At 37.2% G+C, this 18,440-nt stretch overlaps 1 protein-coding gene across 2 annotated transcripts in view; it reads right to left on the minus strand.

The window, feature by feature from the left end:
* The window catches only part of KDM8 (lysine demethylase 8), a 35,118-nt gene extending 22,947 nt beyond the window's left edge, over positions 1-12,171 (minus strand). Inside the window, exons 1-3 of one of the 2 annotated variants that reach the window (XM_074282786.1) lie at positions 12,098-12,171; positions 11,111-11,314; positions 1,245-1,802 (exon numbers count right to left, since the gene is read on the minus strand). In XM_074282786.1, coding sequence (XP_074138887.1) covers positions 1,245-1,739 — 495 coding nt within the window. In that variant the 5' untranslated portion in view covers positions 1,740-1,802; positions 11,111-11,314; positions 12,098-12,171. Of the gene's footprint in view, positions 1-1,244; positions 1,803-7,550; positions 7,575-11,110; positions 11,315-12,097 lie in introns of those variants that run through there. The other variant, XM_074282787.1, reaches the window with a different exon arrangement.
* Positions 12,172-18,440: the final 6,269 nt, after the last annotated feature.

Here is an 18,440-nt window from a genome sequence, read left to right on the forward strand (position 1 = left end):
CAAATGCAGACCCTTATTAGCACTTCACTCTGGACACTTACCAGGTTTGTAGGTAACAAGTTGTTAACCTCAATATCTTCATTTGTTAAATGGTGATGATACTAGCATTTACCTCCCAGGTGGTGATGGTTATATAAATGTTAGTTTTCATTATTCTACTCCTTCTTGGATCTTATCTTTCCTTCAAGTCTCATTTCTTCTACCAGACATAAACTCAATGACTGCAGGAACCATTTCTTATTAAGCTATGTGTTTTCCTCAGTACTTAGAACAGTTCCTGTAACATAGTAGGCAACTATAAATGTCGGCTGAATTCCTTTACCATTTCAACCAATATGCATGTTTCCTTCTTTGAATTTCTATTACACTTATAATCTATAATATACACTTCTGCACTTAAATCATATTCTGACTTAAGCTATTATATATAATTTTTCCATTTCTGCTGTCTTTCCCTTAGGGCAAAAAACATATACATTTCTTTCATATTTCTCACAGCACAGAACTTAAAAACACTTTTTGAATGAATGATTGATCATTTGAATTGAGGCCATTAGGTAGTAGAATCATCAAGTATAGGTAGAATAGCTACTACAGCTTTAGTGTAGAGATAGGAAAATAATGTAAGCTGGCCAATTCTGATACTTTTAAACAGCTCAGATAAACCCTGCCTGGAGGTATTCTTTGGCAAAACACATTTAAGGTGTTGATGCTAACTAAGGTAACACATCTCTGTAGATATAATATAAGCATCTCAAAAAAATTCCATATACTCAAATGACAACATCCATGAGTCACAAAAAGTTTGTGGCAATTTCCATTATAAACTTAATAACAGGAAACAAAATAGAAGCAGATGTAACAAGAAAAGTGAGTGATAATTCAGCCAGCTGACCAATAAAGAGTACAAAATGGACTAAAAGCAGCTGGAACTCACTCCTACAATATGTTTGAGGTGTTTCTCTTTAAGACCATAAACGCTATATCAAAAAAAAAAAAAAAAAGTAATGGAAAATTGCTGCTGTAGGAATTACAAATAAACCAAGAAAATGGGCTGAGATGTTCCATTTACAAAATGAGTATCTGCCTCAAGATAACATGTTCTATAGTTCAGCAACCATGGATAGCTCAGATCAGTGGACCACAGACACTGAGCCTGGAAGGAATCTGGGATTCTGCTTGCCAGGAATCACTATGTTAGAATCTATTACATGTAATTCAGTAAGAATCTCTCAAATTAATACCTTTATACTCAATTCCTCAAGCCTGGTTTCAGAAGGTCTCTTCCCATGTTGAAGATGCTTTTGAAGGACATTGACAACTTTAACCAAAATGTTCTCCAGTATGGATGCTCCCATCAAGAGACCCATGTCACAGACTCTTATTGCTTCCACTATGTCATCAGTTTTAAGACACACACAAAGTGCTTTCAAAAGACACCCATAAGAATAAACTCTCCTCCATTCTTTGTCCACATCTCTCCAAGTTCCAGTATTAAGTTTTTCCCAGGAATAATCTATTATTATTTCACTTGTCTTCAGACATTCATTCTTTTTTTCTTCATAGAAAAGCTCTCTTGCTTGATGAAGTAACACCACTACACTTTTTTCAATCTTCTCACTGAAATCCAACTTGAGACCCTCTTTGGTCTGTGGGAGCAAGACCCTGAGTTCTTCTGAGAGGGAATATCTTGCTGGCATTTTATTATCAGAAAGACTGGCTCCTGACATCTGATCCATAAGATGGCTTAGTTTACTTCTAATTAGACTTCTTTCCTCTCAGCAATGATCTTCCTGAATTTGCTGTTAGAAAACAAACAAAAATTACAACCATAGAAAATCCTTTTTTTACACTAATTAATATCTTCATCATAACTTTACTGTCACTAATATCTTCATGGCACAATGCTTAAAAAACAGTAAGCACTTAAACTCTTTTCATTATACTCATTCACAGATCAGAACACAGACCAATATAACAAAGCTTTTCTTAGCAAAGTTTCTCAAACTGTGGATCATAATCCCATCCCCCTGATTGTGTAATTGGATTTGGGAGATCATGAAATTAAAATTTATTATCAATAAATGTTTGATTTATATACATATTTTATATACCTATATACTCAGGGTCTCAAAAAAATTTCTCAGACAAAAAGTGATCATAAAAGTTCAAGAGGCCCAGAATCATACCACCTTGCAAGAAGTGAAAACTTACAGGTCTCTATGTCTTTCTGAAAACAGCTACCTAAAATCCCTGAAACTTGGGACAGTATATTCTTCATCTTGGAAGCAAATCCCTCCTTTACCACAGAGTTAAAAGTCAATAAATAGACTAGAAAAGTGAATAAACAACAGAAAAAAGATTCTGATAATAGAAACTTACTATGGTGACAAGTAAGATCAAAACACATACTCATAAGATGATAAGTCAAAGTTCCTATATTCAAAGCCTCCAAGCAAAATATGAATAGGTGTTAGGCCACAGAAGAGCTCAAAAAGAATTCTGAAAGTCTAAGAAGAGAGGTAGAGGAAAATTTGGTAAGAAAAATGAGTGATGCAAGAACATCATGAAAAAAAGAGTCAACAGCTTGGTAAAAAAGATACAAATAAATTATGTAGAAAACAACATCTTAAATACAGACTATGTTAAAAGGTAAAAGAGGGACAAAAAGCCAAAAAAGAAAGGAATGCCTTGAAAAGCAGAATTAGTCAAATGGAAGAGGCACAAACATTAATTGAAGGGAAAAATATCTTTAAAAAACCAGATTGGATAAATGAAAAAGACACAAAAGCTCAATGAAGAAAACATCTAGAAAAGATAATTTTAAAATTCTTAGACTATCTAAAAGACATGATCAAAAAAAAGACCCTAGACATCATCTTTCAAGAAATTATCAAGGAAAACTGTCCTAATATTCTAAAAACAGGATAAAATAGAAATTGAAAGAGATCACAACATGAAGCCTCCCAGGAATATTACAGGCAAATTTCAGAAATTTCAGGTCAAAGAAAAAAATACTACAAGCTGCCAGAAAGCAATAATTCAAATATTGTGGGACCACAGTCAGGATTTAGCAGTTGCTACATTAAAGAGCTTAAGGGGCCTAGAATAAGTTATTCCAGAGGACAAAACAGCTAATATCACAATTAAGAATCAACTTCCCAGCAACACTGAATATAATTCTTCAGAGGTAAAAATGGATATTCAATGAAATAGAGGACTTTCAAGGATTTTTGATAAAAAGATTTGAACTGACTTTCAAATACAAGACTCAAGAGAAGCATCAAAAGGTAAACAGGGAAGGGAAATCACAAAGGACTTAATAAGGTTAAACTGTTTATATTGCTATATGGAAAGATAATTCTAGTAACTCATAAGAACTTTTTAGGACAGTTAGAAGGAATATGTATATAAACAGAGGATATATAAACAGAGGATGTGAATCAAATATGAAGGGATAATGTCTAAAAACATAAAATTTAGAGGTGAGAGAGGAATGTACTGGGAGAAGAGAAAAAAAAAAGAGGCAAGAAAAAGTTTTTACAGTGAAGGGAGCTGAAAGGGAGTGAGTAAATGTTATTCATCAGAATTATCTCAATGAGGGACTCAATATACACACTTAGTTGGGTATATAAATCTCTCTTACCCTACAGGAAATTAGGAGGAGACTGGATAAGAGAAGGGTGTAGAGAGGCTGACAGGAGGGAGGGCAAATTGGGGGTGGGAGAGTTAGAAGCAAAACATTTTTGAGGTGGGACAGGATAAAAAAAAATAGAATAGAATAAACAGGAAGGTGAAAAGGATAGAATTAGCAATAGTAACTGTGAAAACAATTTTGAAGAAAGTTTCTCTTTAGGCTCCATTTCTCCAATGTTTTTAGAACTTTAGAAAATAAGAACCATTTGCCACTTGATAAATGAGATATGAACAGTTTCTAGATGAAGCAAAGATATCTATAGCCATTAAAAAATGCTCTATTGATTGGAGAAATACAAAATTAAAATACTTCTGAGCTGCTACCTCATATCCATTAAATTGGTTAATAGGACAGAAAAGGGAAATGACAAGTGTTGGAAAGGATGTGGAAAAAATGAGACATTAATGCACGGTTGATAGAGCTGTGAATTGATTCAACCATTCTGTAGAACAATTTGGAACTATGTTCAAAGGGTTATAAAATCATGCATACCCTTTGACCTAGAAATACCATTACTGGGTCTGTATCCCAAAAGAGATACAAAACAAAAAGAGAAAGAACCTATATGAACAAAAATATTTATAGCAGCTTTTTTTCTGGGGGACAAAGAATGGAAACTGAAGGATGCCCATTAATTGGGGAATGGCTGAAAAAATTGTGATATGTAATTGTGATTGATGGAATAAGCAGAAAGCTCTCAGAAAAAACTGGAAAGACTTCCATGAATTGATGCAAAGGATTGTGTAAGCTGTGAATGACTTAGGCATTCTCAGCAATACAATGATCCAAGACAACTCTGAAGGACTTATGGTAAAAAATGCTATCCATCCAAAGAGAAAGAACCGATGGTGTCTGAACACAGATAAAAACATACTTTTTTTTTTTTAAACTTTCTTTATTCTTCTTGAGAGTTTAGTTTGGGGGTTTTTTAGTCTATGTTTTCTTTTATAATGTGACTCATGTGGAAATATTCATGATGACATATATATAACTTCTATTGAACTACTTGCTTTCTCAATGAGAGACAGGATTTCGAACTCTATGAGTTTTAAAAATGAATGTTAAAAAAGAATATTAAAATTGTTTTTTACATGTAATTGGGAAAAAATAAGAGACTAAGTAATTTACAATGTTTTTCTCATTTCAAATCCAGGCTTCCTTCAACTGTTTTCAGATTTTGAATCTGGATTTTCAAATTCCAAGTTTAATGGTGTCTCAAAATTCTCTCCAGTTTTCCCACCCCAAGTTTAGTGAAGCAACCTAAACACTGACTTGAGAGGTCCTGAAGCAGGGGTATTTTTGTTAAGAACAGAATTAAAGACTTTAGTTATTTTTAATGAGGCAGCTAGGTGGAGAAGCAGATACAGTACAGGTTTAGAACCAGGAAGATTCATCTTCCTGAGTTCAAATCTGGGCTCAAACATTTACTAGCTGTGTGACCCTGGGCAAGTCACTTAACCATGTTTGCCTCAGTTTCCTCATCTGTAAAATAAGCTAGAGAACGTAATGGTAAACCACTCCAGAATCTTTGCCAAGGAAACCCTAAATCAGGGGTTCTCAAACTACGGCCCTTGGGCCAAATGTGTTGCTGAGGACGTTTATGTGGCCTGCCTGTTATGGCAGATGGGCTGAGGGGCAGAGACAGGGTATGAATTTCTGTTTTTACTATAGTTCAGCCCTCCAATAGTCTGAGGGACAGTGAACTGGCCCCCTATTTAAAAAGTTTGAGGACCACTGCCCTAAATGGACTGACAAAGAGTAGGATGACCACTGCCCTAAATGGACTGACAAAGAGTAGGATGACCACTGTCCTAAATGGACTGACAAAGAGTAGGATGACCACTGTCCTAAATGGACTGACAAAGAGTAGGATGACCACTGTCCTAAATGGACTGACAAAAAGTAGGATGACCACTGTCCTAAATGGACTGACAAAGAGTAGGATGACCACTGTCCTAAATGGACTGACAAAGAGTAGGATGCAACTGACTGAACAAATTATTACCTAGAATTGAGTAAGGAGGGCCCCAAAAGATTGGGATTAGAGACATATAAATTATATGAACTCAAGACCTGAGAGAACCTTAGAGATCAGTCATCCAAACCCCTCATAGCTACAGTGGAAAAAGACGACCACCAAAAGAAGTAACACATCCAAGACCAAATAACTAATTTTAACAACTAGCCTGATGTGGGGCTGGAACGAGGTCTCTTGATTCCAGTTCTATGCTTTTCCCACTACACTAATGCAATTTAGCAAAAATGCTAAAGGGAACAAATCCTATTCACAGATAGCTTTATAGTTTACAAAGTGCTTTCCTAGACTTTCCCATGTTGCCACAGAGAATCAAAGCTTGACTCCAGGTGATTCAGGCTCTTAACACCATGTTAATCTCCCCCAAAGTAATATCTCTCCCTATTAGAGTTTGAATCCCTTGAGAGCTGGAATTATCTAGCTTTTTTTATTTGTATCTCCAGCACTTAACACAAGGCTCTGCACACAGTGAGAACTCAGCAAGTGTTTTTATATTTATTTATTCATCCCATCTCTCTCTTTTCCTTTCTATTTCATTGACTTTTACATTTTGGAAAAATTTGAGAGGATGCCCTTTGTAGATAGAAAAACCCTTGACAGAACTATAGGAGCCCCTTGTATATGAGTTTGAAACAACGAAGGGCTATAGGCTATTTCACAATTACTTATGTATGAGATAAAAAGATGGAAACAAGGTAGTCTTTGTTCTTTAGGAGCTTCACAAATAAGTACGATTCTGGGTAAAACCTGACCAGGGCAAAGAACAAAATGCTTTAAAATGCTTGGGTCACTTTCAGCTGAGGGGAAAATCATTCTGAAATAACTTCATAGTCTGGAACTTAGAGGAAGAGAATTCAGTTGTCAATAAATTGAGAAGAGGATCAAAGATTTTCAAAGCAATGGCAGAAATTAGATATGGATCCACACAACACCATATACCAAGATAAGATCAAAATGGGTCCATGATTTAGGCATAAAGAATGAGATCATAAATAGATTAGAGGAACAGAGAATAGTCTTCCTCTCAGACCTGTGGAGGAGGAAGGAATTTATGACCAGAGGAGAACTAGAAATCATTATTGATCACAAAATAGAAGATTTTGATTACATCAAACTAAAAAGTTTCTGTACAAACAATACTAATGCAAACAAGATTAGAAGGGAAGTAACAAATTGGGAAAATATTTTTAAAGTTAAAGGTTCTGACAAAGGTCTCGTTTCCAAAATATATAGAGAACTGACCATAATTTATAAGAAATCAAACCATTCTCCAATTGATAAATGGTCAAAGGATATAAACAGACAATTCTCAGATGATGAAATTGAAATTATATCCACTCATATGAAAGAGTGTTCCAAATCACTACTGATCAGAGAAATGCAAATTAAGACAACTCTGAGATACCACTACACACCTGTCAGATTGGCTAAGATGACAGGAACAAATAATGATGTTGGAGGGGATGTAGAAAACTGGGACACTGATGCATTGTTGGTGGAGTTGTGAACGAATCCAACCATTCTGGAGAACAATCTGGAATTATGCCCCAAAAGTTATCAAACTGTGCATACCCTTTGATCCAGCAGTGCTACTACTGGGCTTATATCGCAAAGAAATACTGAGGAGGGGACAGGGACCTGTATGTGCCAAAATGTTTGTGGCAACCCTTTTCATAGTGGCTAGAAACTGGAAGATGAATGGAAGTCCATCAATTGGAGAATGGTTGGGTAAATTATGGTATATGAAGGTTATGGAATATTATTGCTCTGTAAGAAATGATCAGCAGGAGGAATACAGAGAGGCCTGGAGAGACTTACATCAACTGATGCTGAGTGAAATGAACAGAACCAGAAGATCGCTGTACACTTCAATGCTGTGTGAAGATGTATTCTGATGGAAGTGGATATCTTCAACATAAAGAAGATCCAACTCACTTCCAGTTGATCAATGATGGACAGAAATAACTACACCCAGAGAAGGAACACTGGGAAGTGAATGTAAATTGTTAGTACTACTGTCTATCTACCCAGGTTACTTATACTTTGGAAGCTAATAATTAATGTGCAACAAGAAAACGGTATTTACACACATATATTGTATCAAGGTTATATTGTAACACATGTAAAATGTATGGGATTACCTGTCATCTAGGGGAGGGAGTAGAGGGAGGGAGGGGATAATTTGGGAAATTGATTACAAAGGATAATGTTATAAAAAAAAATTACTCATGCATATATACTGTCAAAAAATTTATAATTATAAAATTAAAAAAAAAAAAGATTTTCAAAGCATTGGAGACTGCTCTGCCAACTCGCAAGAGCCAGAATGACAATAGTCACAGAATGAGGTCATCTTGCCCGGTCTCCACAGGAATGCTCCTGATTAGCTGGTAGCCAGCCTCAATCTAAAGTTGTAAAGGAAACCCCACCAAATAAGGCAGCCCACTCACTTTCAAATGCTACAAATGGCTGAAAACTTTTCCTTGGTTTTAGTGGGTGAGGACAAGTACGTTTCTCTTAGTTCTGTCCCGATTTTTAAACAACTTGAACTTTAAGAAACCTTTTCCACTCCCCTTAATCCTGCATCTGTCTTTCTAAGAGCATCTCCAACTGAGTTTATCTTGTTTGTACCTAGAGGTTTATATGTTGTTTCTCATTAGACTGTTAGCTACCTATGGGCAGGTAATAATCTCCACTATCAGCCATCCCCATCCACCAACCTTTGTAGTTTGGCACAGCTGGCATATAATAAATGCTTAATAAATGTTTGCTGATTTGACTTGATTCATGGACTTATACCTAGTTGCTTGCATATTGTCTCCCTCATTAAGATTTAGAGTTGCTTCAATTTGGTTTTGGTTTTTTTTTGCCCTTTTTTGAATCTGCAGCACTTAGCAATGCCTGGTACACAGTAAGCACTTAATAAATGCTCGCTGATTTGACTTAGCACACAGTAAGCTCTTAATAAATGCTCGCTGATTTGACTTAGCACACAGTAAACTCTTTTTAAAAATTTTTTTTATTAATTTTTATAATTATAACATTTTCTTTGACAGTACATATTCATAGGTAATTTTTTTTTTTTTTACAGCATTATCCCTTGTACTCCCTTCTGTTCCAAATTTTCCCCTCCTTCCCTCCACCCCCACCTCTAGATGGCAAGCATTCCCATACATATTAAATATCTTATAGTATATCCTAGGTACAATATATATGTGCAGAACCGAATTTTTTTGTTATTGTTGTTGCAAAGGAAGAATTGTATTCGGAAGCTAAAAATAATCTGGGAAGAAAAACAAAACAAAATAAAACCCAAAGATCCCAACTTTTGGGATAAGAATTCATTATTTGACAAAAACTGCTGGGAAAACTGGAAATTAGTATGGCAGAAACTAGGCATGGACTCACATTTAACACCACATACTAAGATTAGATCAAAATGGGTCCAAGATTTAGGCATAAAGAACGAAATCATAAATAAATTGGAGGAACATGGGATGGTTTACCTCTCAGACTTGTGGAGAGGAAGGAATTTGTGACCAAAGGAGAACTAGAGACCATTATTGATCACAAAATAGAACATTTTGATTACATCAAATTAAAAAGTTTCTGCACAAACAAAACTAATGCAAACAAGATTAGAAGGGAAGCAACAAATTGGGAAAACATTTTTACAGTTAAAGGTTCTGATAAAGGCCTCATCTCCAAAATATACAGAGAATTGACTTTAATTTATAAGAAATCAAGCCATTCTCCAATTGATAAATGGTCAAAGGATATGAACAGACAATTTTCAGATGATGAAATTGAAACTATTTCCACTCATATGAAAGAGTGTTCCAAATCACTATTGATCAGAGAAATGCAAATTAAAACAACTCTGAGATACCACTACACACCTGTCAGATTGGCTAAGATGACAGGAACAAATAACGATGAATGTTGGAGGGGATGTGGGAAAACTGGGACACTGATACATTGTTGGTGGAGTTGTGAAAGAATCCAACCTTTCTGGAGAGCAATCTGGAATTATGCCCAAAAAGTTATCAAACTGTGCATACCCTTTGATCCAGCAGTACTACTACTGGGCTTATATCCCAAGGACATACTAAAGAAGGGAAAGGGACCTGTATGTGCCAAAATGTTTGTGGCAGCTCTTTTCATAGTGGCTGGAAACTGGAAGATGAATGGATGTCCATCAATTGGAGAATGGTTGGGTCAATTATGGTATAAGAATGTTATGGAATATTATAGTTCTATAAAAAATGATCAACAGGAGGAATACAGAGAGGCTTGGAGAGACTTACATCAACTGATGCTGAGTGAAACGAGCAGAACTAGGAGATCATTATACACTTCAACAATGATACTGTATGAGGATGTATGCTGATGGAAGTGGATGTCTTCAACATAGAGAAGAGCTAATCCAATTCCAATTGATCAATGATGGACAGAATCAGCTACACCCATTAAAGGAACACTGGGAAATGAGTGTAAACATAGTAAACTCTTAATAAATGCTCATGATTTGACTTAGCACATAGTAAGCACTTAATAAATGCTCATGATTTGACAGCATACAGTAGGCTCTTAATGCTGGCTGATTTGACTTAGCACACAGTAAACACTTAATAAATGCTCATGATTTGACAGTTCCTTCTAAGCCTTCTTTTCTCAAATTAAATACCCTCGCTCCCAATTTTCGCTTCTGAAGCCCTAAGGCTTGAGCCTCTTGGACCCAACAGGGTGCCGAAGAGGTCGCAGTTTCCCATTTATAGGCAAATGTGGTTATTTCACAGATCCCACAGACTGGGCTGGTGGGAGAGAAAGGGGGCAGGGAAGCCCCCCAAATGAGAGGAGCCCTTCTTCAGAAAGGCTGACGACTTAGTTGGGCCCAGAGAGAGGCAGGAACTTGCCCAAGACACCCATCATCGGCATAGCAGGCCTGGGATCCAAACCCCATCCCTGTTCTAGTACAAAATCTCCGAGCACAAAGGCTTTGGGCCTCGGGGAACAAGCCTCCCCTGGGATCTAGGCCTACTGAGTCAGCCGGACCACGCAAGACTCAGGGAGAGCAGCCACGCAAGCGCCTCAGCAGCGAACACTAGCTCCTACACAGCGCAGGCGTAGCAAGCCCCACTTAAATCACACTGCGCAGGTGCACGAAGATCAGCCCCTCACTCCCACCCCCGGGCGCCTGACACAGCCTCGCTACTGCGCAGGCGCAGCGTGCCCACCCACGGCCACCTTCCAAAAGCCGGTCTTAGCTGTCGCGCACGCGTCGTAATCTCCAGTTTCCTAACTCGTAGTTTCCCCTCTTAACTGCGGCCTTGTGGCCAGTATGCTTTTCTCCGATACCCCCGTTGTGTCATCCTCACCAGTTTCTGGCTATTACGATGCAGTTCGGCTTCGTTCTTCCGGGCATGAAATACGTGAAATTGTATCGATCACTCAGAATTCCCCTTTGCCGCTAGGCTACGTTCCTAGCAGAATTCCGAGCGATCGATCGTTCCGTTGAGCCTGCCCCTCCCACGCCGAAGAGGGAGGAGCATCCTCTGTCTGGGGTAGGGATGAGGAGGGAGCTGCGGGAAAGGAATTTGAAAAACTGGGATGGTCATAAATTAACCTCTTCTTGGCTGGGCTTGAGATCCAATTGTTCCACCTACTAAGGGGGTACCTCTGGGCAGATCGTTTGTAGGGATTCATTTTCCCTTTGTGTAAAAGGTACTTGTATTAGGGAATCTCACAGGTCCCTTCTAGACCCCACGTTCTCTAAGTAGCATATTCTTTTTTTTTCCCTTTTATTTATTTACTTATTTATTCATCCATTCCTTTAGCTATCTATTCATTCATTTATCCATTTAGTTATTTATCCATTCATTCATCTATTTATCCACTCATTTATTTATTTTAATAGTTTTTATTTACAAGATATATGCATGGGTAATTTTACAGCATTGACAATTGCCAAAACTTTTGTTCCAATTTCCCCCTCCCCCCCACTCCCTGCAGGTTGACCTAAGTAGCATATTCTCAAGGTTCCCTGCAGGATGACTTTTTGCTCACACAACTGTGCTGAATTTACCTTCTGCAACAGACTTACATAGATGTAATATCTCCCTCTGATATTTACTAAGTGAAAATAGTCAAGTCTCTTAATTAGGAAAGTCGACTCCTGCGTCACCCCTCAGTGAGGTCAGTCCCAGAGTCCCTCAGTTCTTCCTTTCATGTCTTTCCCTGCGCTGGCAAATTCTAACCCTCAGTACCCGAACTGTTATAGCAGGAGCTTCCCAAACGGTTTTCCCGTATTCCTTCTTTCCCTCCTTCTTTCCCCCCTCCCTTCCCTCCTCCCGCAGGCAGCTTACAGCACGGTAGACGGTAAAGTCGTCCAAGCAGGAATTGGAAACGCTCTCTTGACCTAAAGCCTCTCAAAGTGTCCTAGATTACATCACTTTTCAACAAAATGACGTCATGTATAAAGTACTTCATGGTTCACAACGCGATTCCCATGCAACGAGCTGTGAAGTGCGATTCCTTCTCTTACACATAACCTTAGGAACTTGCCCGGGAACACATAACTTGAGTCAAGATCCGGGCCTTTTGGTCTCAATCCAAAATTCTCCCCCTTGTTCCAGAATACGTCTCTTTGAGCGGTTTTCAGGAAACACTAACCTAGCAACCAATTACCGTTAAAAGCTGCCCTTTCAGGCTAAGACAAACGGCCTCTCTGGTTTATTTTCGTTTTTAACAGGGGAGTTGAAATGAAATAGAGACGCAAATGGAATGTTTTCAAAAGGAAAACTGTCTTTAATGATGGGCTTGTATCCGCACTGTCTATTTCAGCCACTTTCATTGGTCAGAGCTGCCCATTGCCGGCAGTTACAAAAGTGGCGATCAGTCCCCCAGGTCCATTAAAGCGCTGTTTCAGTCACTAAGAGGGGCTCTGAACAAACAAGACCTCCTTTATAGTCTTCCAATTTTTTTCATTAATCAAAAGCCTGCAATTTAAAATATACAAGTGTACCGGGAACACTGGCGGCCTAATTATCATATTTACTAAGGACAGCCCTTAATATCCATCCCAGTTTGCTTTCAACCAAGATCATTGAATGGCTTGTGTTTAATTAAATGGTTTGTGGATGTGTGATAGCCTCTAAAATCATTCTCCCACTAAGGACTTGGGGGACTTTAGGCAAGTCATTAAAACCACCCTCAGGGCCTCCTCACCCGGAAGTGAAATTCCTTCCCTATCCCTCACAAGGACATCATGAAGAAAAATAAGAGGGGGGTGGTTTGGATGAAAAATTTATAGTTTGGACTTTATCCTATAGGCACTGATGGTTTTTACAGAGAGATAATACAGTGAAAACAAGATTTTTGGAAAATTAATGGGAAAAATGTTCCAAGATTGACTGAAAGTGAGAACAATGGGAAGGGTATCTTAGTGGCCTAGCCATGAGGGGTCACCATAAGAGAATCAACTGAAGGAAATATCAGTCTGGAAGGAAGGAACCCGTGGCTTCTAATCTCAACTCAGCCAGTAATTAATGTTCAACCTTGAGTTCATCTCTCCACGTCTCGTTTCCTTGCTTATAAAATGAGAGGATCGATTAGACGATGATGATGATGGTAAAATCTGTCTAACACTGGTTTTCCAATCACAAATGATATCTAAAATGTAGTTCTGACATTCTGTGGTTTGTTCTATAATAATGGCCTTGTTCATTACAGTCTGTCGGTTGAATTCTTCAGGATATCATGGAATCTATATTTGTAGTGTGGGGACTTGTTGACATGAAGGAGAGTTAGCTACTTGGTTATGTTTTGCTAAGTATTCAGTAGGTATTAAATTGTGTATATCAGTGCTCCTCAAACTTTTTAAATGGGGGCCAGTTCCCCGTCCCTCAGACTGCTGGAGGGCCGGACTATAAAAACAAAAGCTCACACTCTGTCTCCGCCCTCAGCCCATTTCCCATAACCCACCGCATAAACGTCCTCATTGGCTGCATCGGGCCTGCAGGCCGTAGTTTGAGAACCCCTGCGTATATAATATAAAATGATATGCTGTTGCCATTTCCATGAATGAATTATATTAAACATGAAAAGCCTGGGTTCCTTAAAAATAACCCTTATGGAATTTCTGATGTCCTGAATGCGGCAACAAAATCCTCCATTCTACAACTATCCACATCTTTAATCGTTCTTTTTGGACATGTTTTTGGCTGAGTTCACATAGATGTCATCTGTGGAAAGACTTGATTCTGTTGTTTGATTTTCATAGCCTCCATCTAGAAAGCCACTTTTGGTTACTTTCAGTAAATCCAATGGTATATACCTATTATTAGCCTTTACTGTAGATTAATGAAATGATATTTTGTTATTATTATTATTGTTATTAGTTGCAGTGGTAATAGTATTAACAGTAGTAATAGTGTTAGTAGTAGTGGTAAACATTAATACATTACACAATAAAATTGTTGCTATTGTTACTTTCACAAAATTCCAGCTTCACTTCCTCATCATGATATAGAAATAGCCCTGAAATCTCAAAAACTACACTAGTAGATTGCATATTCTGGGGGGTTCTGCCAAGCTGGAAAAACTTTGAGGAGAGTTCCAGTGACAAATTGCATCTTTTGTCCAGGGACTAGCCTAGCTAGTTGCAGAAAGTCTTATCACAAGAGGTGATTAATGTTTTGACCATGATGACTTATGAAACAAAGTACAAAGAAGCTCTTAGTCTTGTGAATCTCCTTTCTGTTTTTACAGTGACAATAGAATAGTATCAGACATGGGAACAGAAGGAGCTCAGAGTCACATAATTTTGAGAAATGTCCATACATGACAATTAAACTATTGGTTCTCTGAATGAGAGAATTTTGTCTGGTGCCAGTGGGTTGATATAGTATTGCACATAGAAACATTTCTAGGACAGAATTATTGGAAATTCTATCCCACCCCCACTACCAACTAGGGACTGAAATTTAGAATGTGCGGAAAAAAAGAACACATCTTCCTTCAAAAAACGACAGGGCCAAAGTTAGCAAGAATAATTAATCAAATTAGGAAGCTACCAAGATTGAGAACACTATTGGTTACCCCAGTCTGTGAGCCAGTGTCATATAAGTTTTCTGCCCTATTCAACTTAATTTAATTGCTTCTTGTATTACTCTTACACTATGCATTGCAAAGTTGTTTTGAGGGTATATTTTATATTGCTTGCCCTGAATGCCAAAATTGCTAGTTCTAGTCTGATTAGAAGAACAGAATCATGTTTGTGTTGACCTTTTGTCTAGAAAGAAAAGGAAGTTTTAACCACATGGAAGGATTGCTTTAGATCTCCTTAATGAGGCAAATAATGCTATTTATAGAACTTAATTTAGAACTGTAGAACTATATTGTCCCCAAAGACAAATTTTTACATGGAATCAAACACATTGAGTCAGAAGGGACTTTAAAGGTCATAAATTTCAACTATTTCATTTTAGAAATGAGGAAACAAAGCCCAGAGGGGTTAAGTGACTTTCTTAGGGTCATACATCTTGAAAGCATATGAGAGAGGATTTGGATCCAAGTCTCCTAAAAGTCCTGCACTCTGTTATACCTGCTTCCTTGTTGCTCATGGGGCACTTGGTCATCTCACCTTGCAGTGCGCAAGAGAAACAAAAAGACTACCATACAGAGTTCTACATTTTTGGGGAAGGGAGGGAGAAAAATTTGGAGCACAAGGTTTTGCAAGGGTGACTGTTCAAAAATATCTTTGCATGTATTTTGAAAATAAAAAGCTATTATTAAAATTTTTTAAAATTGCTATATTTTGTGTGCCAACATCTGTTGCATAGGATAAAGAGAGAAAGTAATTCTATAAAGGACTTGACAGAACCCAACCAAGTCATCAGTGACTTCAGTGTAAAAGAGGATGGATTTAGGGTGGGTTAGAAGGATAATGAGAAATGTGGTTCTAAATTATGGGATTAAAAAGGTTAAATGCTTAGATCCTACTTTGAATCCTCAGGTCTGTCTACAATGAATATTTTCAAGAAGAGAATTTAGAAGCTACTGGGCTTTATGAATATTGTATAGAATCACCAAAAAGATGAAACTGATTGTATCTTAACAAACAGGAAGTGACTGACTACTGGAGGGATATCAGAATTAACTATTCAGTCAGAATATCAATTAGAGAAAAAGGAGAGCTAAAGATGAGGAAAAGGCTGTATACCATTGTAATAACTCTAAGCTGACCTGTTCAAATGATCTGGTCTTTCTTAAAATGGGAAATTAATAAAGGAAAAACATGGATTCTCATTATCATAATTTCTAATGAGAATTTGACTGGTACAAAGCAGTTACCACTCCCTCTTCATCCCCATGCCTTATAGAGGCCAGAATACCTCCCAAATGACCTTAGCCAGCAGATAATTGGATATCTTTGCCAAGTAAACAAAAAGCATTTCTTAGGGCAATGTCAGTGTAGAATATAAACTGGTTTGTATATAAATACATAAATATAAACTCCATATAGAAGGATAGTAGAAGGTAACATCAAAGAAAGTAATATGAGATTACTGACTTTCGGAGGATTTGGATTTCAGTTCTGCTTCTAATACTAGCACTATGATCTTGGGCAAATTTCTTAACCTTTTTGGGTCTCAGTGTCCTCACCTGTAAAATGAAGAGCTTTGAATTAGTTGACCTTTAAGGTGCTTCCAGCTTGAAATCCTTGATTCTATGATCATAAGTAACATTCTTTCATAAAACAGTAAGGAGTTATGTGATACTCAGTTCTTCCAAATCACCCCCAAGAGCATTTCTGGATGAAACTAAAGGGAAGACAAAACACATATAAAAAGGGAACAAATCTACCAAAATGTCTATAGCAAATAACTTTCATCATAAATGACAGTGACACTCTCTAAGACTCATACTCTTAAAGCTCTGGTCCCTGCTGAAAAGGAGTTGGGTCAGACCAGGTACACATATAAAGGATCTGTAGGGAAATGACACAATTAACAACATCTAAATGTCCCTAAGGACTGATTTTCAAGGTAATAGGGATGGGAAAGATGCTAAATCTTTATAGAAAAACTTCACAGACTATTTTTTAAAAAAGATGATGAAAAAGCCATAAATAACTTATAGTGCATATGCCTCCACTCTCATCTCTTTAAAATTTTAAGGGAATTATCTACATATGTATCTACCATGTTTTTGACTAAAATATAATAATAGAGCACACTGATTTTCAAATTCAGTTTAAAAAAATTAACAAATGTTATTTTCTTTCCATTTTGCTTGCTTCTCCCCTCAATTAAAAACAAACACTTTAAGCAGTCAACCAATCAGCAAATGTTTAAGTGCTTGCTATATGTCAAACTAGCATTGTGGATACAAAAAGAGACAAAAGACAGCCTTTATTTTCAGAAGAGTGTAAAGCAAGTATTGGCACTGTTTTTCTGGCATTGTTTAATCATTGTGTTGACCAAAGTTCTTGTGTTTCAAAAATTTTCAATTTTATAATGTTAATACATAATTTTTCCTACTTATGCTCATTTCACTCTTCATCATGTCACATAAGCCTTCCCAATGTAATGTTGGAGAAACTGAGGCAAGATAGAGATTAGAGTTGGTTTTTTTTTTTTTAATATTTTATTAATTGGAGAGTTTAATTGACTGAACAGGACTCTCGTCTCAAAGTATCCAGTAATGAATGGGGGAATGATAAACACTTTTATATCTTTTCAGACAAAGGAAAAGAAAAAGAGCAGGAAAATTAGAAGCCTTGTCAGGATGGGGGGAAGCTGTAAATTTTTACTAAAAGCCAGAGTCGGAATGTTTGAATAACAGAAGTAAAGATGTCAGTGAAGTATCCGAGATAGTCTTATCTTTTGGAATATTTTAGAGGGGCAATGTCATAAATTCTTGAGGGCAGAAGGAGCTAGGAGCCAGAAAGTCTGATCTGCTCCTCCTCTCCCATTGACAATTTATAACCTTAGAGCAAATGGTCCTCAGTCTTAATGAACCAGGGGTGTTTTACAACTTAGGGGACTGAGGCAGAACAGTTAAGGAAACTGAGAACAATTCCGGGAAACTCAGTCAGGACAATAAGGGAAATTAGTGCAGGGAAACTGAGGTAGAACAGCTCAAGGAGACTGTGGCATAACACCAAGTTCCACTAAAATTATCTCTTGTATAATTTCTCAAGTATTTTATTCATATACCATATTTTATTAAGTTATTTCCCAAAGGATGGGGGCTTTCTTATTTTCCACTTCTTTGCTATAAGGAAAAAGCCTCTACAAATAATTTTGTATATATGAATCCTTTCCTTTTTCTCTAATCTCTTTGGGATAGCTCTAGTAGTGATATTACTGAGTCAAAGGGTATTCATTGGTTTAGTGATTTTTTGGGCACAGTTCCAAATCACTTTCCACAATCATTTCACCAACAGTGCTATATTGTGCCTGTTAACACACTGACTTTCACATGATTTTCTGTGGCACACTGCATCTTCAAAGTCTTATGACTGACCAAAAGGCATAGGGAATGCATGATCTTGCTGTGTGTATTGTTTGTTAATTGGAAAAGAGTATTTGACCTGCGAGAGTAAAACAGCTTCAAAGACTCCCCTCCACCAGGTAATCTCATATATATGTTATAATAATGCAATGTTTCTTGTTATATGGAACAAAATTACTCTGTTTAATG

This window comes from Sminthopsis crassicaudata, chromosome 1 (assembly GCF_048593235.1).
Source record: "Sminthopsis crassicaudata isolate SCR6 chromosome 1, ASM4859323v1, whole genome shotgun sequence".
In the NCBI taxonomy this organism is placed as follows: Eukaryota; Metazoa; Chordata; class Mammalia; order Dasyuromorphia; family Dasyuridae; genus Sminthopsis; species Sminthopsis crassicaudata.